At 43.2% G+C, this 27,673-nt stretch overlaps 1 protein-coding gene across 11 annotated transcripts in view; it reads right to left on the bottom strand.

Annotated features, from left to right (window-relative positions):
- BLTP1 (bridge-like lipid transfer protein family member 1) overlaps nucleotides 1-27,673 on the bottom strand; it is a 754,177-nt gene that overhangs the window by 626,798 nt on the left and 99,706 nt on the right. For all 11 annotated transcript variants that reach the window (XM_082243836.1, XM_082243839.1, XM_082243842.1 and 8 more), the window contains exons 4-5: nucleotides 25,208-25,286; nucleotides 14,407-14,471 (exon numbers count right to left, since the gene is read on the bottom strand). In XM_082243836.1, coding sequence (XP_082099962.1) covers nucleotides 14,407-14,471; nucleotides 25,208-25,286 — 144 coding nt within the window. The remainder of the gene's footprint in view (nucleotides 1-14,406; nucleotides 14,472-25,207; nucleotides 25,287-27,673) is intronic.

Genomic DNA, 27,673 nt, shown 5'->3' with positions numbered 1-27,673 from the left:
TGCCCAAATTGATTGTTTTACCTACGTAAAAAGTGCCACAAAGGCAGGTCATTAAATAGATTACTCCCTGGGTGGCACAGTCTGCATATTGTTTGGACCTATGCCACTTACCATTTGGCAAACGAATACCACTAGCCTGTCTAACCCATGGGCATAGTACACCTAAAGGTGCCCCTGGGTTGAGCACCAGTGGCCTGTTCAGAGGTGTAATGCTCACCGTGAGCTGGTCACGAAGGGATCTAGCCCTTCTAAGTACCAGTTCCGGAGTGTCCCTCACATATTTTTTGAGGGTATAATCACTAGTTAGAAGATGCCAGTGTCTACTCAAAAGATTACGTAGGTCTCTTTCATTACCTGAAAACTTAGTAATTACTTTAACCGTATTCATCTCTTTTTTGATAGCGGTTTTATAGAGCAAGGAAGTTCTCGATTGTCTCATAGCTCTATTAAATGCTTTCCTAAGTGTGGAGCGTGCATAGCCACTTTTCAATAACCACTGATGTAAATTGTCAGCCTGAGTTTTGAATTCAGATTCCGAGGAACAATTCCTGCGTAATCTAAGGTATTGAGCATATGGTATGCTTCTCACCAAGGGGGCGGGATGGGCACTTGCTGCGCACAATATAGTGTTGCCTGCACTGGGCTTCCTATATAGATTAGTTGCTATAGTACCATCTTCCTGGATCCTGACCTCCAGGTCCAGAAAGGACACATATTGATGGTGGATGGAGGGGGTCAATTTTAGGTTGAAATCATCAACATTAAGATTCATCAAAAATTGATGCAAGTTTTGTAGATTGCCCATCCACATAATGAACAGGTCATTAATAAACCTATACGAACAAAGGGTTTGTGATAACCCTTCTTCCATCATGTCATCTAAAAACAATGTCCTTTCCCAACCACCGAGATATAGATTTGCATATGATGGTGCGCAGCAAGTGCCCATAGCCACCCCCTGGGTTTGAAGATACATCTGATTGGAGAATACAAAATAGTTCCTCGTAAGAATGAAATAAAGCAGTTTGGTGACAAATGTCATCAAAGGCCATGCGTGTCTATCTTGTTCTTTAAGGAAGGATTCAGTAATCCGGATGCCCCACTCATGAGGGATACTTGAGTAAAGTGCCTTAATATCAACTGTCACGATGAGGACGCCTGGAGAAACATGAATCCCTTCTAAATGCCTTAGGAAGTCTGACGTATCCTTGATGTATGACGGTAGGCGCAAAACATGGGGAAGTAGAAACGAATCTACATATCTGCTAGCATTCTCAGTGAGAGATCCAATTCCCGATACTATAGGCATTCCCGGGGCTCTCTTAAATTCTTGTGTACCTTAGGTAGGCAATAGAATGTAGATAATCTAGGAAATTTATTGTTCAGGAAATCCAGAGTGTCTTTGTTGATTAAACCACCCAAGAAGGCCCCTACCACTAAGGAGCGGAACTTGTCAATATATGTGTCTACCAAATTCTGAGAGTTTGGACGATACCAATCTCTGTTGTGAAGTACATTATGGCACATAAGTTGGTATTGTGTCATAATTACAATATTGCCACCCTTATCAGATGGTTTAATTACAATTTGTGTACTGTTTTTTCAGTTCCTTTAAGGCAGTTTCTTTTTCTAGTGATAGGTTCATTGATATTGGATGCCATTCATTGTTCTTCAAGTCATTAGTTACTTGTTGCACAAATGTCCATACATTTGGGACCGTAGTAAGGTCCGGGAAGTTAGAGATTTTCACTTAAAAATTTTGGACAAATGCCGCTGCTCCTGAGGAGGGGGAGACGGGGGGGCCCACAGGATCCACGGGATCCACCGGACCGGTGGATCCCATAGGGCCCCCGGTATTCCCCTTCTCGTACAGCAGCGCTAAATCCCGCAGAGCACGAAACTCTGCCATTAAAAAACTGTTTGACTTGTCCTCTTTAGCCCCCCTATCGCCTCACTAGTGCATCTTTTGGGTCCACCCTGACCTGGATTGATGGTCTTCTTGGTCTATAGGAGTGGTATATCCCATGTGGCTGCAGTGTGAGGCTGTTGCTTTCAACACAGAGGTCCAGATGCAGCTTTATTCTAATAAAAGTCAAGGGACAAGCTAAAGAACGGCCAACGTGTTATTGGGGTTCAAAAACACCCCTTTCATCAGAGTTTGATTGAACACTAGAAGAAAGCTAGACTATTAATGTTATTCCTTTCAGTGTGATTACAAGCATGTCTTGTCAGCATCTCTTGTCAGCAGCTCAGTACAATCACATTGTGTTCAATTAAGCATTTTTGGACCCTTAAAATTAGTTGACTATTCTTTGGATTGTCCCCCTGACTTTTTTAGGAATAAAGTTGTATCTGGACCTCTGGTTAGTGGTGTTGCCTTTAAATTTCCATTTTTGTTACATTACACTACAAGCCAAGGAGACCATGAAGATCCTCTGTGGTGTAGGGGGCCACCTTCCCAGAAACAGATTATTTACATCAACATCAATACATTAACTGCTTCAAAAACAGACCAATTCTGGTATGTATCGCACACGCTTACAAAATTATTTAGAACCCCCCAAACATTAGACTAGATTTTATATATATATATAAAAATAAAAAAGGAACACTTTTTAATCAGAGCATAACATCAAGTCAAGTAAACTCCTGGGATATTGATTTGACCAGTTAAGTATCACAGAGGGTTAACAATAGGTTTCAGCTGCTTTTGTGTTAATGAAATGAACAACTGGTGCAGTAGATGGGCAACAATGAGATGACCCCCATAACAGGAATGATGTTACAGGTGGAGACCACTGACTTTTTTTCCCCTACATATCTTTTCTGAATGTTTTTCACTCGTTTTGCATTTGGCTAGGGTCAGTGTCACTACTGGTAGCATGAAGCGATACCTGGACCCTACAGAGATTGGACAGGCAGTCCAACTCCTCTAGGATGGCCCATCCTAATGTACCATTGCCAGAAGGTTTGTTGTGTCTCCCAGCACAGTCTCACGAGCTTGGAGGAGATTCCAGGCAGTTACTCTAGGAGAGCTGGACAGGGTCGTAGAAGGTCCTTAACCCATTAGCAGGACCAGTATCTGCTCCTTTGTGCAAGGAAAAAAGGATGAGCACTGCCAGAGCCCTACAAAATGACCTTCAGCAGGCCACTGGTGTGAATGTCTCAGACCAAACAATCAGAAAAAGACTTCATGAGGGTGGCCAGAGGGCCTGATGTGCTCTAGTGGGCCCTGTGCTCACTGCCTGGCACCGTGGAGCTTGATTGGCATTTGCCATTGAACTCCAGAATTGGCAGGTCCGCCACTGGCGCCCTGTGCTTTTCACAGATGAGAGCAGGTTCCCCCTGAGCACATGTGACAGACGTGAAAGGGTCTGGAGAAGCTGCAGGGAACGTTATGCTGCCTGTAAAATCGTTTGGTATGACCGGTTTGGTGGTGGGTCAGTAATGGTCTGGGGAGGCATATTCATGGAGGGTTGCACAGACTTCTACAGGCTAGACAATGGCACCCTGACTGCCATTAGGTATTGGGGTGAAATCCTTGGACCCATTGTCAGACCCTAAGCTGGTGCAGTGAGTCCTGGGTTCGGTGAAAAGTCGGATCAGTGCACCCCTAGTTAAAATGTCAGGTTTCTATGATGAAAAAAAATGACACAAAGATAAATCATTTAAGAACTCTTTCAACCTTTAATGTGACCTATAAACTGAGTCTATCAGTATGGCACATCTCGACTTGGAAATATTTGCCCACTCTTCTTTGCAAAAACATTTCAAGTCGGTCAGCTTGCAACTGCATCTCCTGTGCACAGCCCTCTTCAGATTACCCCACAGATTTTCCATTGGATTCAGGTCTGGGCTGCGGCTGGGCCATTCCAAAACTTTAATCTTCTTCAGGTGAAGCCATTCCTTTGTTGATTTGGGTGTATGCTTTGGGTCATTATGCTGAAAGATAAAGTTAAGCTTTCTAGCAGAAGCCTGACGTTTTTGTGCCAAAATTGACTGGTATTTGGTACTGTTCATAATTCCCTCTACCTTGACTAAGGCCCCTGTTTCAGTTGAAGAAAAACAGCTCCAAAGCATGATGCTGCCACTACCATGCTTCACTGTGGGTATGGTGTTATTTTGGTTATGTGCAGTGTTGTTTTTGCGCCAAATATATCTTTTGGAAGTATGGCCAAAAAGTTCAATCTTGGTTTCATCCGACCATAACACATTTTCCCACATGCTTTAGGGAGACTTCAGATGTGTTTTTGCAAAATTTAGCCAGGCTTGGGTGTTTTTCTTTGTAAGAAAGAGCTTCCGTCTTGCCACTCTACCCCATAGCCCAGAAATACAAAGAATACAGGGGATTGTCACATGTACCACACAGCCAGTACTTGCCATGTGTTCCTGCAGCCTCTTTAACGTTGCTCTGGGCCTCTTAACAGCCTCCCTGACCAGTTTGCTTCTCATTTTTTTCATAACTCTTTGAGGGGTGACCAGTCCTTGGTAATGTCACTCTTGTGCCATATTTTCTCCACTTGATGATGACTGTCTTCAATTGTGTTCCATGGTATATTAAATGCCTTGGAAATTCTTTTGTACCCTTCTCATTACTGATACCTTTTAACAATGAGATTCCTCTGATGCTTTGGAAGATCTCTGCTGATCATGGCTTTTGCAGTAGGATGCGACTAAGAAAATGTCAGGAAAGACCTACTAGAACAGCTGAACTTTATTTGGGGTTAATCAGAGGCACTGATGGGTTAATGATGGCAGGTGTGTACTCACTTCTATTTAACATGAGTTTGAGTGTTACGGAACAGGGCACCCCTGAGCAGGTACCTCCGTTGACAGATGCTCCTAGTGCTTCCCGAGGGCTCCAAGCACTCCACCAGACACCGTAAGCACTTCAGACTCCACGAACCGCCGCAGCTTGGTTAGGGTCTTGGCATCTCCTACCCACCCTGGACCAACGACAAGGCCCCAGGTTCCTGTGGGTGAACCTCTCTTTCCCCAGAGAGTGCAGCACGAACAAGCTCTTTCACAAGCTCTTACAAGAGCTTAGTGATTCTCTAAGGGAGTATGGAAGACCATAGCAATCCCTGCAGCAGATTCCCCCAATAACGAGACAAAGCTCCGAGATGAGGGTAAAACAGGAACAACATTTATTGGAAGAACAGAGCACACTTTTATACAGAAATTGGAACATCCTTCCCCCAACAACCGCTTTCCCATTGGTCAATTGTAAAGTACTTGCAGTTCTCACTAAGGTCCTCTCCAGTATATGCAAATGAGGGCTTGAAAATGAGTCAACAGGGATTGGTCAGATAGCTTTGACCAATGCAAGGAGACAGAAGCCCCAGGGGGCAATCAATGTACACAATAGTCAGACACAGAACAATGGTTCCCTAACAAGATCTCAATACACATTACTCTGAGTGTCAATAGACCGCCCGTCTCCTCAGAACTTCCTGTAATGCCCATATTAGGAGTTGGCTTCCTGTTCCTTACAGTTTACAGGAATACGTTTTAGCTTCCAGGAGAGGCAAGGCTCCATTAGCCACATGTTTAAAGAAACACAAAAAGACACAAAAATGCATAACTCCCAGTCTACTGAACAGAACCCCATATTCAACCCATCCCCAGATAGCCTGGATCTGAGCGCTCAACATATCCAAACAGCGCTCAGATGCCACAAACACAGTCAAATTGCCATGGTGTTTATGTTTAGCATGGGCTGATGAGAGGGTCCATAGTCATATTGCAGGAGGCGAGCAACCAGGCTTCTTCAACAACCAGTGGTGAGATTGGTCTCGTCACATCTCTCCCCCTTTCCAAAAAGACTAACAGGGTACCTGACCTCCTGCCGGTCAGTGCCCTTGTTAGTCCAACAGCCCACCCACAAAGCAGAAAAAACAGTACGACCAACCCACAATAAATGGTTACTACACCTGGTTAGAGGAGAAATTTGTCCATGTCCAGGTGCCTCACCACGGCTGTGTAAGGGACTGGTAGGCTGCCTTGGTGGGTTGCTGAGTGGGCAGAGACCAGCGGTACTCTGTCCTGGTGCCAGCACTACCACCGGAGTAGTCTGGTTGGAGCCTGGTGGCTGGAGACTGACTGTCTCCCCCTTGGATACACAGCTCTGTCGTGGGGGGGTAGGACCGACCATCCCTACCCCCTGTGTGGTAAGTGCAGAGACCACGGTCCCATCTGCACCGGTGGGGGGCTTACAGTCTCCCCCTGGTACATTAAGCTGCCGCTGGGGAGAGGGGGTAACAAGCTCCTCTCCCGATAGAACACTCTGCCCATTAATGATCCGCTGCTGGGGAGAGGTGGTAACAATCTCCTCTCCCATACATACTTCCAGTCTTTGCGGAGGGAGACCGACTGTCTCTCCTCCCAATACAGAGTTCTGCTGCTGGGGAAAGGAGACTGGGCTCTCTATTCCCTGTTGGATACTCTGCCGCTGGGGACAAGAGACTGGGCTCCCAATTCCCGGCACATCACACTGCCGCTGGGGAGGGAGGACACTGCTCTCCTCTCCCTGCACTTTACACTGCCGCTGGGGAATGGAGACTGGGCTCCCAATTCCCTGCAGGACCGGTGGAGAGACCTCGGTCCCATCTGCACTGGTGGGGGGCTTACAGTCTCCCCCTGGTACATTAAGCTGCCGCTGGGGAGAGGGGGTAACAATCTCCTCTCCCATACATACTTCCAGTCTTTGTGGAGGGAGACAGACTGTCTCTCCTCCCAACACAGAGTCCTGCTGCTGGGCGACAGGACCGACTGTCTCTGCCCCCTTTAACTCAGCCTGCCGCTGGAGAATGGAGACTGGGCTCCCAATTCCCAATAAATCAGGCTGCCGCTGGGGAATGGAGACTGGGTTCTCCTCTTCCCTTAACTGTAATTGCCGCTGGAGTTCCTCCCAACGTGCCAGCTGGCCCTCTCTCTCTGCCCTGTCTAGCAGAGTCCCGAACACTAAGTTCTTCACGAACCGCTTGGATCTCTCCAGTGGATTGGGTCCGAAAAAGTTCAGCCGTAACCACACCATACGGTCATATTCTCTCAGAGAGTATCTGTACTCCACTGCTGGTTCCATCCCGTCGCTTGCCACCAATTGTTACGGAACAGGGCACCCCTGAGCAGGTACCTCAGTTGACAGATGCTCCTAGTGCTTCCCGAGGGCTCCAAGCACTCCACCAGACACCGTAAGCACTTCAGACTCCACGAACCGCCGCAGCTTGGTTAGGGTCTTGGCATCTCCTACCCACCCTGGACCAACGACAAGGCCCCAGGTTCCTGTGGGTGAACCTCTCTTTCCCCAGAGAGTGCAGCACGAACAAGCTCTTTCACAAGCTCTTACAAGAGCTTAGTGATTCTCTAAGGGAGTATGGAAGACCATAGCAATCCCTGCAGCAGATTCCCCCAATAACGAGACAAAGCTCCGAGATGAGGGTAAAACAGGAACAACATTTATTGGAAGAACAGAGCACACTTTTATACAGAAATTGAAACATCCTTCCCCCAACAACCGCTTTCCCATTGGTCAATTGTAAAGTACTTGCAGTTCTCACTAAGGTCCTCTCCAGCATATGCAAATGAGGGCTTGAAAATGAGTCAACAGGGATTGGTCAGATAGCTTTGACCAATGCAAGGAGACAGAAGCCCCAGGGGGCAATCAATGTACACAATAGTCAGACACAGAACAATGGTTCCCTAACGAGATCTCAATACACATTACTCTGAGTGTCAATAGACCGCCCATCTCCTCAGAACTTCCTGTAATGCCCATATTAGGAGTTGGCTTCCTGTTCCTTGCTACTGAACAGAACCCCATATTCAACCCATCCCCAGATAGCCTGGATCTGAGCGCTCAACATATCCAAACAGCGCTCAGATGCCACAAACACAGTCAAATTGCCATGGTGTTTATGTTTAGCATGGGCTGATGAGAGGGTCCATAGTCATATTGCAGGAGGCGAGCAACCAGGCTTCTCCAACAACCAGTGGCGAGATTGGTCTCGTCACATTGAGTGTGATTGCTTAATTCTAAACACAGCTACATCGCCAGTTATAGGAGGATGTGCACACTTAAACAACCACAATATTTTAGTTTATTTTTACCCACCCCCAAAAGATTTCCGTTTGTTTTTCAACTAAGTTGTACAGTTTATAGGTCACATTAAAGGTGGAAAAAGTTCTGAAATGATTTACCTTTGTCATGTTTTTTTAACATACAGAAACCAGACATTATAACAGGGATGTGTAGACTTTTTATATGCATTATATATATATATATATATATATATATATATATATATATATATATAACAACACTGAAGAAATGACACGGTGTACAGCTTGTATAACCGTGTAAATTTGTCCTCTCAAAATAACTCAACACACAGCCATTAATGTCTAAACCGCTGGCAACAAAAGTGAGTACACCCCTAAGTGAAAATGTCCAAATAGGGCTCAATTAACTATTTTTCCCTATCTGGTGTCATGTGACTCGTTAGTGTTACAAGGTCTTAGGTGTGAATGGGGAGCAGGTGTGTTAAATTTGGTGTTATCGCTCTCACTCTCTCATACTGGTCACTGGAAGTACAACATGGCACCTCATGGCAAAGAACTCTGAGGATCTGAAAAAAAGAATTGTTGCTCTACATAAAGATGGCCAAGGCTATAAGAAGATTGCCAAGACCCTGAAATTGAACTGCAACACGGTGGCCAAGACCATACAGCGGTTTAACTGGACAGGTTTCACTCAGAAGAGGCCTCGCCATGGTCAACCAAAGTAGTTGAGTGCACGTGCTCAGCGTCATATCCAGAGGTTGACTTTGGGAAATGAATGCTGCCAGCATTGCTGCAAAGGTTGAAGGGATGGGAGATCAGCCTGTAAGTGCTCAGACGATACTCTGCACACTGCATCAAATTGGTTTGCATAACTGTCATCCCAGAAGGAAGCCTCTTCTAAAGATGATGCACAAGAAACCCTGAAAACAGTTTGCTGATGACAAGCAGACTAAGGACATGGATTACTGGAATCATCCCCTGTGGTCTGATAAGACCAAGATAAACATATTTGGTTCAGATGGCGTCAACCAGGTGAGGAGTACAAAGACAAGTATGTCTTGCATACAGTCAAGCATGGTGGTAGGAATATCATGGTCTGAGGCTGCATAAAAGCTGCCGGCACTGGGGAGCTACAGTTGATTGAGGAAACCATGAATACCAACATGTACTGTGACATACTGGAGCCGAGCATGATCTCCTCCCTTCAGAGACTGGGCCAGAGGGCAGTAATCCAACATGATACCGACCCCAAACACACCTACAAGACGACCACTGCCTTGTTAAAGAAGAGGAGGGTAAAGGTGATGGACTGGCCAAGCATGTCTCCAAACCTAAAATATTTAGAATCTGTGGGGCATCCTCAAACGGAAGGCGGAGGAGTGCAAGGTCTCTAACATCCACCAGCTCAGTGATGTCGTCATGGAAGAGTGGAAGAGGACTTAAGTGGCAACCTGTGAAGCTCTGGTGAATTCCATGCCCAAGAGGGTTAAGGCAGTGCTGGAAAATAATGGTGGCCACACAAAATATTGACACTTTGGGCCCAATTAGGACATTTTCACTTAGGGGTATATTTACTTTTGTTGCCAGCAGTTTAGACATTAATGGCTGTGTGCTGAGTTATTTTAAGGGGACGGCAAATTTACACTGTTATACAAGCTGTACACTCACTACTTTACATCGTAGCAAAGTGTCATTTCTTCAGTGTTGTCACATGAAAAGATATAATAAAAATTTGCAAAAATGTGAGGGCTGTACTCATTTTTGTGAAATACTGTGTGTGTGTATATATATATATATATATATATATATATATATATATATATATAGGCAGAGACCCTGGACAATAAAATAGTTGTTGCAATGTCACACAATATTTTGCATTTTGCATATTTAATACCCCCCCCCCCATCCCCCAGCCCAGTAAGGACTGCCTGAGCATGACTGGTAATCTGTTTGCGCCATTACCCCCCATTTGCATTTAAAATTGTACACGCCTGTGAAATGTGAACAAACTACATTACATTAAATTATCCATAGGCAACACTTTCAAATCTTTTACAGATTACCAGTTTACAGTTACACAAGAGGTCTTGTGCAAAAATTATTGCTCTCAGTCTAAAGCTCGCAGTGATACTTCACATGTGTGGTGTGATAGTCATTTACATGTGTGTGGGACAGATGTGCACATTCGCATTTGCATGTGAGCATGGGGGTGCTTTAAAAAAAAGATGAAAATATTATTTTATTTAAATTTTTTTTATTTATTTTTTTTTACACTGTACTTTTTTTTTTTTAATTGCTATTACAGGGGATTAAATACATCCCTTTTGATAGCATGGGCCATGAGAGGTCAACTTTAAGGAGAGATCTGGGGTCTATTAGACCCTAGATCTTTCCTCTGCCCTCCAAAACAGCCGATTAAACCGAGATCGGTTTGATTGGCTGCTTTAAAAGCTGGTAAACAAACCAAAAGTGACAAAATCCACAACACTTTCCCATTTCTGACATCACAGAGTGGGAGGACCAACAGTAGTTCCCCTCACTCTGTCTAGGAAATCCGATGCAACCGACTGTATTGGTATCAGGCTTCCTGCTGGGACAGGAGAACCAGGTAAATGAGGCAGGTAGCGGCGGGCAGCCCCTGTAAAAGTTATCAAGTGGCTATATAGCCACTCAGATCACTTTTACCAGATAGGGAATCGCTGCCTAAAAAGAATGGTACCCAGATGATGGTAGCAACTGCAATCAGAATCCCGGTATACCTACCTCAAATAAGGGCATATGTATATAGGTGTGACGGTATTGAGGTGTTTAAGATAGTAATACCAATAAAATAACATTTTGGGTCCAGTGTTATTTTTCAATTTTCTTCAACTGTAACTATAAAAGACAGCTAAGGCTGGCCAGAGGACGGATCTTTTTTTTTTTTTCTGCTCAGCCAACGGGCCACATAAAACAAAAAAAAAAATCCTCCATCCACACAGTCAGGGTGGATATGGGGAATTCTCACTGCTGAGATATTGTAATCTGACAGTGGAGACTCTGCACTGTCAGAAAACACTGTCAGCCACTGATCAAGATAAATTTACCAAAAAGTGCATTGGACAGGAGTCAATCATTAGACTGACTTTGTTAAAGTTGGAGAGGCCACACATAGATCACTTTTCTAAGACTGCACTGGGGTTTTTGGTAGAGTTAAAATTAAATCAGTACTTTCTTTAATACAAGCAAGCAGTTTGCAACCCACCTGTTTTAGAAACTGCAAATAATTATACGAAAGTATTGGGTTTAATACTTTAATTGTTTTAGCAATGAAGCTTGTTTGAGACAAAGCAATTTCTGACCGAGAACTCTGTAAAACTCCCCAAGACCATTAATCGCATACACTTTTTATTTTATAAGGAATGTTAGAAACAGGTTTCTAGAAGCCACACTCCCATTACAGTTTGACTGATGTTTTGAGTTTTTGAGTGACTACTATAAATGTCTATGAAGACATATAATACTATAAATTAATATGTATCTAAAAAATAGTGAATTCCTTGCTGCTGGCTGCATACTTGAAGTCATGTTACAGCAAATTTTGTACAATATAAAGGACGTGCATTATCATCTGCATAGGAATAAATCCTTTACTAAACCCTGTACTCTAAATAAAAGGATTACTCTCAAGCAATTTTGTTCTTTTCCCTGACAAATTTTCCCTTATGGCCATGACGGAGGTCAAAACCACAGACAATCACACTAAGTAAACACTTCACACTGGGGATTTACAGTTGCTGTTGTGTAATTCAGAACCAATGAAAGCAACATTAACCAAATCCTCATTCCTTAATCAAGATTCCATTTTAACTGGATATTTAGTGTATTTACTTGTCTTAAATCTCAAAACAGTTGAACTTTTCACATCAGTCAATATCATTAAACAAATCCAACCACTCAGCATTACAGAACAAAACAAAATATGACTATATAATTAAAAAAATAAAGACAATGCCAAACAACAACACCGACAAATCAAAGAATAAAGGGGTTCCTAAAAGAACACAGTTAAAACTAATTAAATGGCATCAGCTAGTCTGTCGACACAATAATCCAGGACCATGGACAGGATTTTCAGCTGCTAGAGGACTGAAGGATTCGGTAATACAGAAGCAGAATCCCAAGCCATGGGCTTGTACCAGACAGCTGAAGCAGGGAAAAGGGTGTAAGCATTATATCTATTCTGAGGTTAAAGACTGATAAAACCTAAGGAAGAAAGGAGGGCCTTACACACTTGACGGAAATCGGACAAAATATCCTCCGATTTTTCTCTCTCTTGCTCAGCGTTCATTACCATTTTTAGTCGACAGTGTATAAATGTTCATGAAATTTCTCGTCCGATTTTTTATTTTTTTTTGGACATTTGTTCCCAGACTTCTGGGTTGTCAGCAACTTCAGATCATGCGCGGTCTTTCGTATCCGATTTTTCACGGACGTACTGCATACACAAACTAAAATTGTTTGTCTGGGGAAGGACGATAAAAATTTTGGGGTTTGTCCCTCCGCTTTTTTTCGTTGAAAATGTCGGCATCGGCTGCTGAAAGTTGTGTACACACTAGCCGAAAATCGTACGATTTTACCTCGGACGGCAATTTTCGGCAGATTTTCTACTAGTGTGTACCCCACTTTAGACGTAGGACAAACTTGTCATTGTGAAGAATAAGGAATAGCTTCCTAGAAAAAGAAAGCCACCAACTCAGAGATATATCTGACTCATGTGATAGCAACCAAAATGGCCATTTTGCAGTCATCCCTGATGGGTTTAAAGAGTGGTTTATGTAGGTATAACAAGAACCAAGTTGATGTCCCAAAGACGCACAGGGTGCTGTAAGGCAGGCCTGATCCAAGATGCGCCTTGAGTCAAGAATTTGTCAAGGAGAGCAAAGCCAGAGGTTGTTGAAAAAAAATGGACAAGGCTGAAAGCTATCCTTTCAGGGCCCTTAAGGCCAAGTACTGATAAAGGAATTATAGGAAGGCCATAATGCGAGGCACAGAGTAATTTCTGGGAGTGAAGTGGGAGATCCGCTTTCTAGTTGTCCACTCCTGGAATGTGGACCATAGAGATTGTAGGGTTGATCAACTAAAACCGGAGAGTGCAAAATCTGGTGGAGCTGCGCATGGTAGCCAATCAGCTTCTAACTTCAGCTTATTCATTTATGCTTTGACGAAAAAAAAACCTGGAAGCTGATAGGTTTCTACGCAGAGCTGTACCAAATTTTACACTCTCCAGTTGTAGTAAATCAACCCCAGTAAGTCACTGCCTATGAGATGATCAGGTTGCATGCTCCTAGTTCCCCCTCAGTGGTTGATGTACACCTCAGACACGACATTGACTGATTGCACCCAGATTGGGTGTTCTTGCAGAGTTCAGTGTTTGCATAGATATAGTTATTGCTTTGAGCTCCAGCATGTTAATGGGCAGCTTGGCTTCAACCGAAGATGATGTCCACAGTGGGCATACTTCCTAAAAGGGCAGGAATCCACTTAGCGAGTGTACCATGGCTGTGGACCTGTAGAACACCCTATGGCTAGCTCACACTTATCTGGGTGAGTGTATAATGTGGACTCCAGTGCCCAAAGAACAATATTACAGACTGGGGCCACATCTTCTTGCTGGTGGGGTTAAGGTACTGTCCCCCAGGGCAAAGTAGAGGAGTAGCAAATCCAAAAAGCATAAGAGTAGCAAAAAAATAATCTCAGTAGCTCTGCAGTTGCTGAGTAATCTTGCTAATAGGAAAACATTTCAGGGGAAAAACAAAAGAGAGAAAAGATTTCTAAACAAAAACGCGGCCCCACAATGAAGTTGGATGAGAAGCAGTTCAATCTCCAACTGAGTGGTAAAGATGTGGCACTTCCTTCCACAGTTGTTGGTGCCAGCAGGCTGCATGGAAAAATTAAAAAAAACTTTCAGATTTGTACATGGATATGGAAAACTGTAGTCGCACACACAGGGTGAACTGGAGGGATTGGTGTCTTCATTCAACCTTGCCAACTATGCAAGTTGTTTACCTAAGGACACTGAAAAAACTGAGACTTGAATGCATGGTGATGGGTTATACTGGACTGGCCGTGAGGAGCTTGGGTACTGGCAAATGAGCCAGTGTCTTAAGTTTCCAAAATACTTCTCCTGTGTCCCATAATGTTTGAAAAAAAAAAAAAAAAAAATGAATATGTATATATAAATAAATTATATATTTTTTATATATCACACACACACACTCACTGTATACAGTATATAGTCTTTAATAGAACCAACACAGTTTCAAAACAGTACATCTCCATATCACATTAGTATATACTCACCATGTTGTTTTTGCTTAGGGTTATACATTTTCCACCAACGAAATATAATAAATCCATCTTGAATTCTGCAGTAAAAATAAATAATGATGGAATGCATTATTATCAACAGCATACATGAGGGAACACCCAGTAAACATCAGGAATAGAGCACATAAAATTAGTTTGGACGTTTGCTAGTTCTAAATGGGTATGTTCAAAATTCATATACTCCCAACACACTTTCTATCGTGTTCTAAACCAAAACTAATTGTAATGGTGCCCCCCTTCATTATTGAGAGTGAGGTTTTTGCAGGACACCCCCTACCAATATAGTAGGTACATACACAGTATTAACTTATTTCCAGCTGTACATCCTTCACATTCTGCCAGGCCTTAAGAACAGACATGTTTATCAACAAACAACCACCAAATAACTTTTCCAATCTGGACAAAGTAGTTATTACAAGGGGATTTTTCCGACTCTTGTAAGAGGTCACTAGGGTGACCATACTGAAAACTGTAAGACATACGAAGAAGTATGTTGATTCAGACCACAGTCAGGAAATTTTATTTTTCTGGGATATTCCTTTCCCTGCTTTTAGTCACACTTGTGTGGCCTGAAAGGCGTGCGATTCTGCCGCAAATGTGACTGGACTTGAAGTAATACTTGTGTAATCTTAAGATCTATGGACCTCAAGTCGCATCAAACTTGGACCAAAGTAGTGACGGGACTACTTTGAAGTCACACAGATATGAGTGGTACTCATTGGAAATTATGGGGTACGACTTGTCATGCAAGTTTGCAGTCCCAAGCCACAGGACAAGTCGCTCTAGTGTGAAAGGGGCCTTAAACAAAACTTTCTATTTGAGTTTTGGATAAAGTAGTGAAGGGTTAGATCATCTGTCAAGTTTTTATGACTGTGGAAATTCACCCCTCCATTTGTACTGGTGGCCACTGTCTCTGGCACAGAAAATGAAAATTTACTGATGTTTACTCTGGAACTTGACAGAATGTCTCGGAGCAAAAAACAAAAACTGTAAAGACCTGAGTAAGGTGGAGTATAGGCGTGTAAATGTGCGCAAAATTATAAATGAGTAAAAAATTCTTCTTCACCAATGTTGTAATATACTCATTTATACTCGCGTAAACATGCTTTTAGACGTAAAGTACTGCACTCAAATGTCTATGGAACCTCAGTTTGTAAGATTTCCTCTTACTTCCAGTTGCATCTCTGGGACAGAAAGTGAAGGGCAACCTCCCTCAATGGTACAATGATAGAACAAATAACCTTGCAGGAGTTTTAACCATTTTTTACTGTATCCAAATCTAAAAAAAAAAAAAAATTGGGCTATTCATACACTTTAAGATGTGTTTGTAATAATTGTACGTTAACCCCTTCAGAATCCATGAAGCTCCTATCCGGTCTTTTTTTTTTCCCTACAGTGGCTACTGGGCATAAGCTTCATGGATTCTGAAGGGCGTATTATGTGCTTCCAATCCCACAACCCATGTGCGCCTTTGAGGGTGTAGTGTGGCCCGACTTGTGATCACTGTGTTCACCAGACATAGCAGATCACAGAGAGGGGTACAGGGAAAAATGAAACTGGCCCTGCACCATGTGACCAATCACAGTGATTACAAAAGTAAACAAAGGCTGCATGTTACAGACATCAATTCAGTTTCCTCTTACACAGAGAATGATGTGAGAGAAGACAGAGACAATCTGTGATTTTACTGTGCGCTACAGTAATTTTACTGTGAAACAAAAACACCAGTGTAGCCATCTACAATGATCTCAATGCTAGCCACAGCAGTGTAAACTGTCACACACCAGGGCATCCAATCACTGTGTCCTTGATTGATAGCCACAAGTCACAATGTCAACAGTGTAGCTAGCAACAACTGTTCCAATGTCACCAATGTAGGCAGCAACATCTGTACCTGATCACCATTACAGCCAGCAAAATCTGTACTTGTATTAGCAATGGCTTGACAGTTTGATTGAGGACATATAAAATGTGACAGTTAGCAATCCCGACATTCCAGGAATGTAACTGTTTTTTTAAACCATTAAATCAATGGGTTTAGTTACGCTTTATGGTTTACTTCTGCTCAGGGGCTCTGGGCTTCAGCAAAATGTCAGCCGCTGGCCCTGTCTGTGATGTTTGCTGTGGAGAGAGCGCACCACATCCCTGCAAGACCCACCCCATCAGGGGCGCCGGTTCATACCTTTATTGCCAAGTTTGTCAATTTCAGAGACAGAGAAAAAGGTAACATACCATTTCAAAATGGTCACATGGCGGCTTTCCCTGATTTTTCCAGTGAAGTCCAGCGACAGAGGCCTCGGTTCCAGGAGGTTAAGAGATGTCTGCATGCCCTCCACCTTAAATATGCTATGTTGTAGCCTGCACGTCTACGAGTGGAGGCGGATGACCGGGTCCAGTTCTTTGAGGACCCTGCCCTGGCCGTGGAGTGACTGGACCGCCAAAATGTACCTGCCTGAGCTTTCCCCGCCTTCCCCCCCCCTCATGTGGGGGGCTTCTCCCTTTTTTTCCCCTGTTTTTTGTGTGCCATCTGACTGGAGAACCTTGGCTAGTAATAATCAGCCCTATATTCCCTATATGACTCCTGTGGGCTATATGTTTTCTATGTGCCTTCATACAGCACCGCCCGGAGGTTTCTTTTTTTACAAACTCCTGTGGATGTTGTGTGGGAATGTTGCTCCTGTTTCTCCTCAATACAGGTGGACCGTTCCGTTGCCACTGTTGTGAACTGCGGACCTATTCTATGGGATATGGTCTGCCATTTCTCAACGCTTTTCAGAGAAATTGCTGCCCTCGAGGAGTTTATGTTTTTCTATTTTATTTTTTTTTCCGATGCATTGTTCTCCTGTGTTGTTTTACTTTAAGTCTAGTGCCCCAGTCACTGCTCTGTGCCCTTTTTAGGGTCCAGGGAGTGTGCTGGCGAATTCAATTTACTGCTCTAATAGTTTTATGGTTTGGGGTTTATGCTTGCACATGTTGGGGTTTCTGTAGACCTGGGTGGGTAAGGTCTTTTTTTTTTTTTTTTTCTGGTTCTTCGGAATGCACTCCACCACTTTTTCTACGATAGTTTGCTTACCGCTGCAGGGGTCATAGCATTTATACTTATTATGTATTGTTTTGGTTTTAAGCTGCTGTATATAATTTGAGCCTTGTTGCTTTGGGGGTTTACCTTTACCGTCTGTTTTTATTATTACTTTGTCCCCTCTAGACAGCACCGCTCAAATTCATAACTTGGAATGTTCGGGGCCTTAGGGACAGGGTGAAGCGCACAGCCATATTGTCCTTTTTAAAGCACCAACGTGTAGATATCATTATATTGGTTGAAACACATATTGTTGGCTCTTTGCAGCAGGCACTGAAGAAGCCGTGGATTGGCTGGGTGTTTCACTCTACCCCCACTAGTCATTCCAGAGGTGTGTCTGTGCTTATCGCCAAATCAGTAGTTTTTGGATACAGTTGATGAAGTTGGACCCCCGAGGTAGATAGGTCTCTTTGTTGACTCATGTCTATAGTTCCCCTATTTTGATCTTGGCATGGTATATGCCACCTCCATACAACTCCAATGTACTAACCGAAGGGTTCTCCATGTCTCGTCATCCTTCTGTCCCGGCTATTTGGTTGGGCGACTTTAATATGGTGTCTAACCCAGGCCTGGACAGAATAGGACCGGACAACCCCCACCCTGACCGTGTGACCCGATTTTCTCGTTTGGTGGCGGATTTTGCCCCGATTGATACGTGGAACCATCTTTACCCCAGACGTGGGGCTTATTCTTGTTTCTCTGCGCCTCACTCCACTATGTCTCACATTGATCTCATTCTGCTTTCACAGCGTCTCATTCCCAGACTGCAAGATGCTGGCTTTTGTCACCATATATTGTCTGTGGAGGCACCCTCGGCTGAAGCTCTTTGTTATAAAAAAGCTAGGCAGCGGCTGTTTTTTACAAAGCAAAAAATGTTTGAGCATAGTGAATGCCCGGGTAAGCTATTGGCCTATTTAGCACATTTGGACTCTAGACCTCCAGTGGTGATAGCGTTACGTTCCCAGACCTTGGACCTCATTACAGAACCAGAAGCAGTTGCCAGGGAATTTGCTGTCTTCTTTGGTGAGGTCTACACATCTAAGGTGGATTACTCATTGCAGTCTCTGTGTGACTTCTTATGAGCTCTATCTTTTCCTAAATTGTCTGCCGAGCAGGTGGCGGTCCTGGAGGCTCCTATATCGGGGGAAGATATTACATCCGCTAAGGCTCACTTTGCTAGGTCGAAGGCCCCAGGGTCGGGTGGCTTGCCGATTGAATGTTATAGGGAGTTCTCTGACACCCTGTTCCCCAGACTCCTAGAGTTGTATCAAACGGCCTTTGAGGCAAACACACTGCCTGAATCTATGAGGGAAGCCCTTATAGTCCTGATACCCAAACCTGGTAAGGATCCCCATCTGCCGGAGTCATATAGACCGATATCATTGCTACAAACTGATGTTAAAATACTAGCCAAGATTCTGGCACTACGGCTGAACAAAGTAATTCTATCGATTGTTCATCCTGACGAAACAGGTTTCATGCCAGCAAAGAATACCGTTTTTAAACACCAGACGTTTATACATGAATTTACAATCTTCTCACATGATTGGCTCCAGGGTGGTGGTCACGTTGGATGCAGCCAAGGCCTTTGACTCAGTGGAATGGACCTATTTATGGAAGTGTCTCTGCTGTTTTGGTTTGGGTCCCAAATTTATAAAATGAATCTCTATATTGTATACTGCACCCCAGGCGAGGGTGGTGGCTAATGGCTGGACCTCTGCCGCCTTCCCTTTATATAGGGGGACGCATCAGGGTTGTCCCACATCGTCCTTGTTGTATGCACTAGGAGTTAAGCCGCTGGCCATGGCCTTGAGATCCCACCCTGGAGTCAAGGGTCTGTGCACTGGGCTTCTCGTTGAGAAAATAGGGTTATATGCGCATGATATAGTCCTGTACCTTGCCGACTCCGGTCCCTCCCTTACACTTGCACTTCAAATTATTGAGCGTTTTTGGGGCCTTCTCACGCCTTAAGATTAATTGGGACAAGTCAGAGATCCTCTCTATAGATGTTTTCCCCCCCTCCAGCTGATCAAGCCTCTCTGCCGCTGCAGAGAATTAGCTCCTTTGGATATTTGGACAACCAGGTGTCTAGGGAACTGTCGGATTTTATCCCTTTGAATGTGGAGCCTCTTTTACCGCTACTGAAAAATAAGACACAGATTTGGGTGAAGTTACCGCTGGGGGGTATGGGCCGTATAGGTTTAGTTAAAATGGTGTTATTACCGAAGATTTTGTATGTCCTCTGGCACTCCCCGGTTTATATCCCATTGAAATATTTTAAAATGATGGATACTATACTGAAATCGTTCATTTGGGGTACTAGTAGGCATAAACTGTCGTGGAGGATCTTAAAGAGCCCCACATCTTTGGGTGGCTTGGCAGTTCCTGATTTGGGTCTGTATTATGTGGCGGCACAGCTGTCCCATCTGTACTACTTTGATAAGGCTGATAGGTGCGCGATAAAGCCTTAGTGAGCCAGAGCTCTGAATGGCATTTCCCCCACCCTTTTTGTGATATACTGAGAGGTCTTAGTGGATCCTTTGGTGGTTCATCTCATTTTGGTCTCCCCTTTCACAGTAAAAGAATTTGGGACTTGGCCACAGCAAAGATGAATTGCCCTCTGATGCACGAGGATACACCTCCATGGTATAATAAGGGATTGAGTGAACTGTTACAGCTCCCTGACCCGAAGATTTGGATCTGATGTGGAGTCTTCCAGGTGTCGCGCGTTCTCCAAGACGGTAGACTTAAAACATTCGACCAATTAAAACTTGAGTTCCATCTGCCAAATCATGTATTTATGTGTGATATCTGCAGCTGCGCCACGCTTTAAGGGTGCAGTTTGCTTGTACCTATCCACAGTTACAGCCTCTCGACATCCTAGTGGTGTTGAAAGGGAGTAATTTATGCAAGTTAATCTCGACTTCCTATTACATGCTACTTACCCCGTCTGCTACACAGCTGGCTTATTCTCTTAAATCTAGATGGGAGGCAGATGCTGGTGAAATGGATGATGGGGATTGGAGTGAGGTCCTGGAGATGGGCAAATTGGTGTCTCCTAAGATGTCGGACCGATTGACACATTGTATATTTTATCCATAGAGCCTATCTCACACAGTCCAAGTTGGCTTAACTTGCTCCTTCTCTGTGTCCGGATTGCCCCAAATGCTTGATCTCCATTGGCACCTTTGAGCACCTTATCTGGCACTGTCCCCGGGTTAATCGGTTCTGGGAACAAGTGGTGCAGTTTCTGCATGATCAGATGGGCTCACCGGTCAAACTGGACCCCAGACAGTGCCTATTGGGACTGTTTCCGGACTCAGATCTGGACAAATATACGTTAAAATTTCTACATGAAACCCTATTTACTGCCAGGAAATTAGTGGCTAGAAGTTGGATGCAGGCCTTGACCCCTACTCTAGCAACCTGGATTGCTGAAGTGATTACCACCTTGTCTTACAAGAAGATAATTTACACTAATAGGGGATGTCCGGCTAAATATAATAAGATATGGGATAGAGGACTGCAGACCTCTCAGACATGTAACTCATAATCACTTGCAGTTTCCCTTGGTTATTTTGTTCTTGTTCAGTTTTTGTTCTACTGTTATGTTCTTTCCTGTTGTATATGCGCATATTGCGAATTATCATTGTGAATGTTTTGTCTGTTGTACAACTCAATAAAGTTTGTTTATAATTAAAATAAAATGTCAAATCTAGTTCAATCCATGATCAGATCTAGTTACAATAAACAACTCTAGTGCGGTCATTGTTGTCACTATCACTTTAATTAGGTCTTGGGAAGTGATAACCCACAACAGTGATCAGCAGTATGGTCTGATGACAAGAAATGCGGCAGTTGGAATTACATCATTGGGACATGGTTAAGTGTCAAAGGAATCTGAACAGGAATGTGCAGATAAAGTCTAGGCAGGCTAATGAATTTGCCTCCTAATTTATAATGTTTGACCCACTTTATCAATTAAACATTGAGGCTACTGCTTGTTCAAAACAGACAGCACTAATATACTGCCTAAGAATATTCACTGATGGATTCTAAGAACCTCAAAGCCAATAAAACAGTGTTGTACATTTTAATTTTAGAGCAATAGGATTATATAATCTTACCATTAGGTTACTAAATAAAGCGGATTTGGGCAAGCTGCCTACCTGGCTATATTCCAAGTAAAAACAAAAACACTAAGCTGTAAGCAACTAGAACCACAAATCAATTACTCAAAGACACAACATTTAGCTAGAAACACATAATTTCTTAGCTTAATGGTTGATTGCATTTTACCATAAAAAGGTACAGAATGGGCTATAGGATATAAAGATGAAACTTAGTCACTTTTCCAGAGACACTTTACCAGAATATGAATTTGAAAATGTATGTCATGTTGGTCAGGCTGTTACTTTGGATACCTTTTTATAAATTGCCTCTTTTGAACCATTTATGTGCACTTATCTGAAATATTAAAGAATTTATAAAAATAAAGCAAAAAAAAAAAAATGTACAGAATTATTTTACTGACTGTAATACATGTATAATAATAAATACCCCATTGTAATGCAGGGTATAGAATTTAAAACAATTGTTCAAAGGACATTACATGCAAACACAGAGGGTCTGTCAATGGAATGGAGACCTAGAGCCTTCTACTCTTTCTATATGTACTTATATTTCATGAAAAAGTAATACCTTTCCAAAATATAAAGAAAGGAATTTGCCATTAACAATGCATAGGAAAAATAAAAAGAAACACACCAGAATGTAGCATGCCATTAGCTGAACAAAAATAGGTTGTCCTATTTCAACACAATAAAAATTGTGTCACAATGTATGGTAGCTTATTCTGAACACTAGTTAATTTATCTCAATACAGTACTGGAGCTAAAACTATTATTTTGTGTTTCCGAGTATGGAAAGGTTACATTTTCCACCTGGTTTTTATGACGTTGTCCCTTTTGCAGAGATTTCCAACAAAAAATGTATTTTGTAATTGCAAGCAGTTTACGTACCCAAATTTAATTTGATTTCGTCCTTTTGCAGTTCCTGTTTTTGCACCATTCAGAATGGGAAAGGGCGAAGCAACACAGGGTGTCAGTGATACTGCAGTGCTTACGTGATAACAAGGAAATGCTGAAAGGAGGAGAGGGCAGAGTGAAAAGGAAATGAGCAAGTGGCTGAACTACCAGGGTCGCAAAGGTCGCACTTGCGACTGGGCCCTGGTGGTCCGCCACTGTCAGGAGGGCCCCATCGGGGTTGCTAGCCGCAGGGCTCTGAGCTGACAGCATCTCTCTCATACAGCTCAGAGCCAGCTCTGACAGTTCACCCGCCCTCCTCCCTCACATGGATGGAAGAAGAGACAGTCCTGCTGTCTGTGTCAATGGATGCAGCAGTGGGGCTCGGAAGCGAGCATGCACGAGTGACCCCATGGGAAGCCACTTACCATGGAGGGACTAGACAGAGAGAAGAGGCCAGGAGCTCCGGCGGGGCACTTAAGAAGAGGAGGTTTGAGGCAGCTTTGTGCAATTACATTGCACATAGAAGGTAAGTATGGAGATGTTTGGTATAAAAAAAGAAATCCCTTTACAATCGCATTAGGGCAGAACTAACTTGTTCTTTACAACCAAGGAGGTTGCCATGTTAGCCTCTTTTTGCTATGCAGTTGCCATGGTACTGCACATGTGATCAGTTATGACACCATGGATGGTTTTACAGTTTGGTTCAGATTGCAAGCAACTGTGATAGTTATTCACAGCATGCCTTGAATGTTGTTGTTTTGAGAAACCATTATATTGATGGCTTTAGTTCTGCTTTAAAGCAGACCAAGCAATAAAAAGAAAGGCCCACTTATTACACAATGCCTTCTAACCCCATTCTAAAATGCCACATGAAATAGGTAAAAAAAAAAAATATTGTGAAAAAAAAAAAAAAAAAGTAAGAAAGATGTACTTCCCTTCCTCCTGGCTTCTGGTCACAGTTCCTAGGCAAGTATCAAATCACAATCCTTCTAGTGAGATCCTTGGAACAAAGAGGATCCCAGCCTCATGAGAAGTCACTCCTGCACAGAGCAGAAGCATCTTCTTGTGAGTTTTGGAATACTTAGTACTCCCATGATCTTCGGTAAAAACATAGGCAAAGGAGTGCCTGTGGATACAGTATACTTGGACTTTACAGAAGCGTTTTGACAGTTTCCCACACATGGCTAATGAGGCTAATTTAAAGTCAATAGGCTTAGGACATTTTGTTTCTAAATGAACAGAAGAGACTGTATTCAGAGACCAGTGATTAACGATTCATACTCTGAATGGTCCAAAGCCCAGTACACACGTACCGATCGTCGGCCGAACGATCGGCCGTCTTTTGTCCAGGGCTGTCGTGACTGTTGAAAACTGCAAAAGACTGCACACGAATTTTGTCGGCCAACAACAGCCGACTTCAGAAGTGATGTCATGTGATGGTTAACTTTCCTTGTCTTTTTTCTTTTCTGAGCATGCCCAGTCTTGCAAATCTGCTGTCTGTCGGCCGAAATCTGTACTGACTGGCGAACAATTGGCCGTTCTGGTGTTGGCCAACAAAAATTTTAATGCCTGCATGACAGATTCTGTTCGGCCGAAAATGCGCTGTCGGCTGTCGGAAGCATCATACTAACAAGCCTACAAACGGCCGATCGGTCGTCAGCCGAATATTTACGGCCGACAATCGGTACGTGTGTACAGGGCTTAAGGCTATTAGTAGTGTATCCCAAGGTTCAGTGGTGGAACCCTTACTCTTTAATTCACAAGCTTTATGGATTTTGGGATAAAAAGTACCATTTATGTGATTGCAGATGAAACCAAAGAGTGTAATAATGTCTTTGAAGGATGTCTCCAACTTGAAAGCAGAACTTAATGTGTTGTGATTGGACAGCTGGGCTGCGAATAGGGTTTAAAGCTAGGTTCACCTTTATAAATAAAATAATAAATGCAAGTTTATGCAGAGAAAAATGTGCATTTTTTACAGGAATCCTAGATCAATGACCGGTACAATGACAGGCTCCTGCAGACTCTTCCTCTAGCACTGTCAGCTGGAAGAAGAATCAATGGACTACAATTGCACCGATTACCACCGTCGTAGTCCATTGAGAACTACAGATCTGTCTTGTGAATTTGGGGGATGAAAACTGTCTGCAAAGAGCTCACATCCCTCTCTCTGCAGGATAGAGGCAGACTCTGCAGGGTTACACCTCCTTCTCTCTCCTGATCTCACCTGAGTGGGCAGAAGCATTGAGTGGGGCAGGTAGAAATCAGAGCATGCAGCTCCAGCTAAACAATTTCACCATATCAGTCACAGAGCCAGGAATAATCTGCTTGCACCCCTTTTGTTTAATAGGGAGCAGCTCCATTTTCTCAGCCTAAAAAAGCGGTGCAGGGCTCATACTTTATTTCCCTCCTGAGAAAAATGTATCAAAACTGGAGCAGCTAGAGACTGGAGCAATTGTGCATAGCAACCAATCAGCTTCTAGCTTTTATTTTAAAAGCTTAACTGAACAAGCTGAAGATAGACGCTGATTGGATGCAATGCACAGCTGCTCTAGATTCTATCTGCTCCAGTTTTGATACATTTTCCCCACTGAGTTATATAATTCAAAACTTTATTAAATGATCCATTGCAATAATCACTGCACTGGCTATAGAAAACATCACATACCTAATAGACATGTCTTCTGTAATATAGTATATTTCACGTAGCATGATCTTTCCAGAGAGGACAGAAAAGGAAAATGATCCTGTAAAACACAAACAAAATTCGAAATTAATTCCCTATGCAGATTTAGAAGCCATGAATCAGAATGTTTAAACATTGTTTTCACTCTTCATAGCCACACAAATGAATAGACAAACCTAACCTGGTCTACAGCCCTTTAGATTGAGAGCACATTGCTCTACATGCAATTTAGAGAAAATATGTAAAAGCATTGGTCAGTCCCTTCCACTTTCTCCAGCACTGACTTGCTTGATGCATGAGAAATCCAGCTACCAAGCTATAATTACTATTAAAGAAGAGGTAAAGTAGTTAAATTTTATTTAGGTAATTTAGGGCTCGTACACACTATAAGAAAATCGGGCAAACATTTTAGTCCGAGGAACGATCGTATGATTTTCTGATAGTGTGTACACAAGTTTCAACAGCCGATTCCGACGTTCCGAACTAAAATTTACAAAAGGAACAAATTCCAAAATTTTTCTCGTACAGGAACAGAATGAACAATTTTCGTTTAACAACTTGCCGACCGCACGCCGCAGATATACTGCGGCCGGCTGGTTCGGCTGCGTGAACTGCCGTACCAGTACGGCGGTTCGCAGAAGCACTCCTGGGGGCGAGCACGCGCCCGCCCCCACTAGGCAGAGGGGATGCCAATTCACAGGGCTGGCAGCCACAATTGCCGCCAGGCACCCGCGATGGCTCCCCGCTGAGATAGAAGGACGGCCAGCTGTTGTAAACACAGCAGTAACAGTGCATATTTTTAGCACTGATTCCTGTGTTAATGTCACTGCCCCCCCCCCCCCCCAAAGTGTAAAAAATGTCAGATAGGGGTCCGATCTGTCTGCCGCAATGTCACAGTCCCGCTAAAAATCACAGATCACCTCCATTACTAGTAAAAAATAAATAAAAATTTTAAAAATTACATAAATCTTTCCCCTAGTGTGTAGACGCGATAACTTTTGTGCAAACCAATCAAAATACGCTTATTAGGATTTTTTTTAACAAAAATATGTAGCAGAATACAAATTGGCCTGAAAGGATGAAAAAAATAGATTTTTCTTCTTTTTTGGGGAATGTTATATAGCAGAAAGTGAAAAAAAAATGGATTTTTGTCTTACTGTACAATCCTTTTCTCTGAGGTTCACTGACAGACACAGCTTCAATTCTTCAGACCATTGGGTATTATGCTGTCTCTCTTCAGGAGTAGGACTAAGCGGAAACCTTTTTAGTCACGCCCCTCGGGCAGTCCCAGAGAGTATACCATCACTTCCTGCTGTAGGACTCCAGTTTGTAACAAGCAGTGTCGGAAGAACAAATAACTAAACCCAAACAGAGGGGCGGGTTCTGTGTCCATCAGTGAACCTCAGAGAAAAGGATTTTACGGTAAGACAAAAATCCAGTTTTCTTTTTCGTTCACTGACAGACACAGTTTCAATTCTTCAGACCATTGGGATGTTCCAAAGCAGTATCAATACGAGGGGGGGGGAGGGACACAGCAAACGCAGAATTCCCAACAAGGCTAAACATAGCAAACCAGGTAAAAACAGGAGCTCAACTAGGAACAACTGGAGCTCACCACCAGGAAAAAAATGTTCACCCTCAAGAAGCAGAAGCCTCTGCAACCGCAGCCTGCAAAACTTTGCGGCTAAATGCCACATCCGAAGATGCAAGTACATCCACCTTATAAATTTTGTGAATGTGTGTGCAGATGACCACACAGCCGCCTTGCACACCTGAACCACTGACGCCTGATGGCGATAGGCCCAGGTGGCACTAAGCGTCCTAATAGAATACACTTTAAAAGGGAAAGGAGAAACCTGTCTCTTAATGGAGTAGGCCTGCACCACTGTCTGCCTGATCCACTTGTAAATGATCACAGCAGATGCGGCCTGCCCCTTATAAGGTCTATCCGTAAGAACAAAGAATCAGATTTTCTTTTTTTAAATCAGAAACAACGTTTATTAAAGAAAACAAGAAACTACAGCCTTCACACATTTCACATCATTCCCAAGGAAAATTACAACCATACAGCAATAATGTCACCAATATCAAAACGACCCCCCCTGCCAGAAACAATCACCAACTGAAAGGTACAGGGTAAATCAAGTATATTCACAACATGGCACCCCTGCCCCCCCCCTCCCCCAATCCCAAGAAGCCAATACCTAAGAATCAGATAAATCGATTCAGTCACGGCCAGGAAAACCCGAATCCCCCTTACCACATCTAAAGAATGTAAGGCAATTTCCTTAGGATGGGTAGGCTTAAGACATAGGGACGGTAGCACATCTTCATTCAAATTAAACCCTGAGACAACCTTAGGAAAGAACGCCTGACAGGGTTGCAACGCCACTTTGTCCCTATGAATAACCAAGGTGACTGTCAGGACAATGCAGCCAACTCCAACAC

Source organism: Pelophylax lessonae, assembly GCF_965119305.1.
Source record: "Pelophylax lessonae genome assembly, chromosome: 1".
Taxonomy (NCBI): Eukaryota; Metazoa; Chordata; class Amphibia; order Anura; family Ranidae; genus Pelophylax; species Pelophylax lessonae.
The sequence above is the reverse complement of the archived record's forward strand: the minus strand, read 5'-3'. Positions and strand labels throughout refer to the sequence as shown.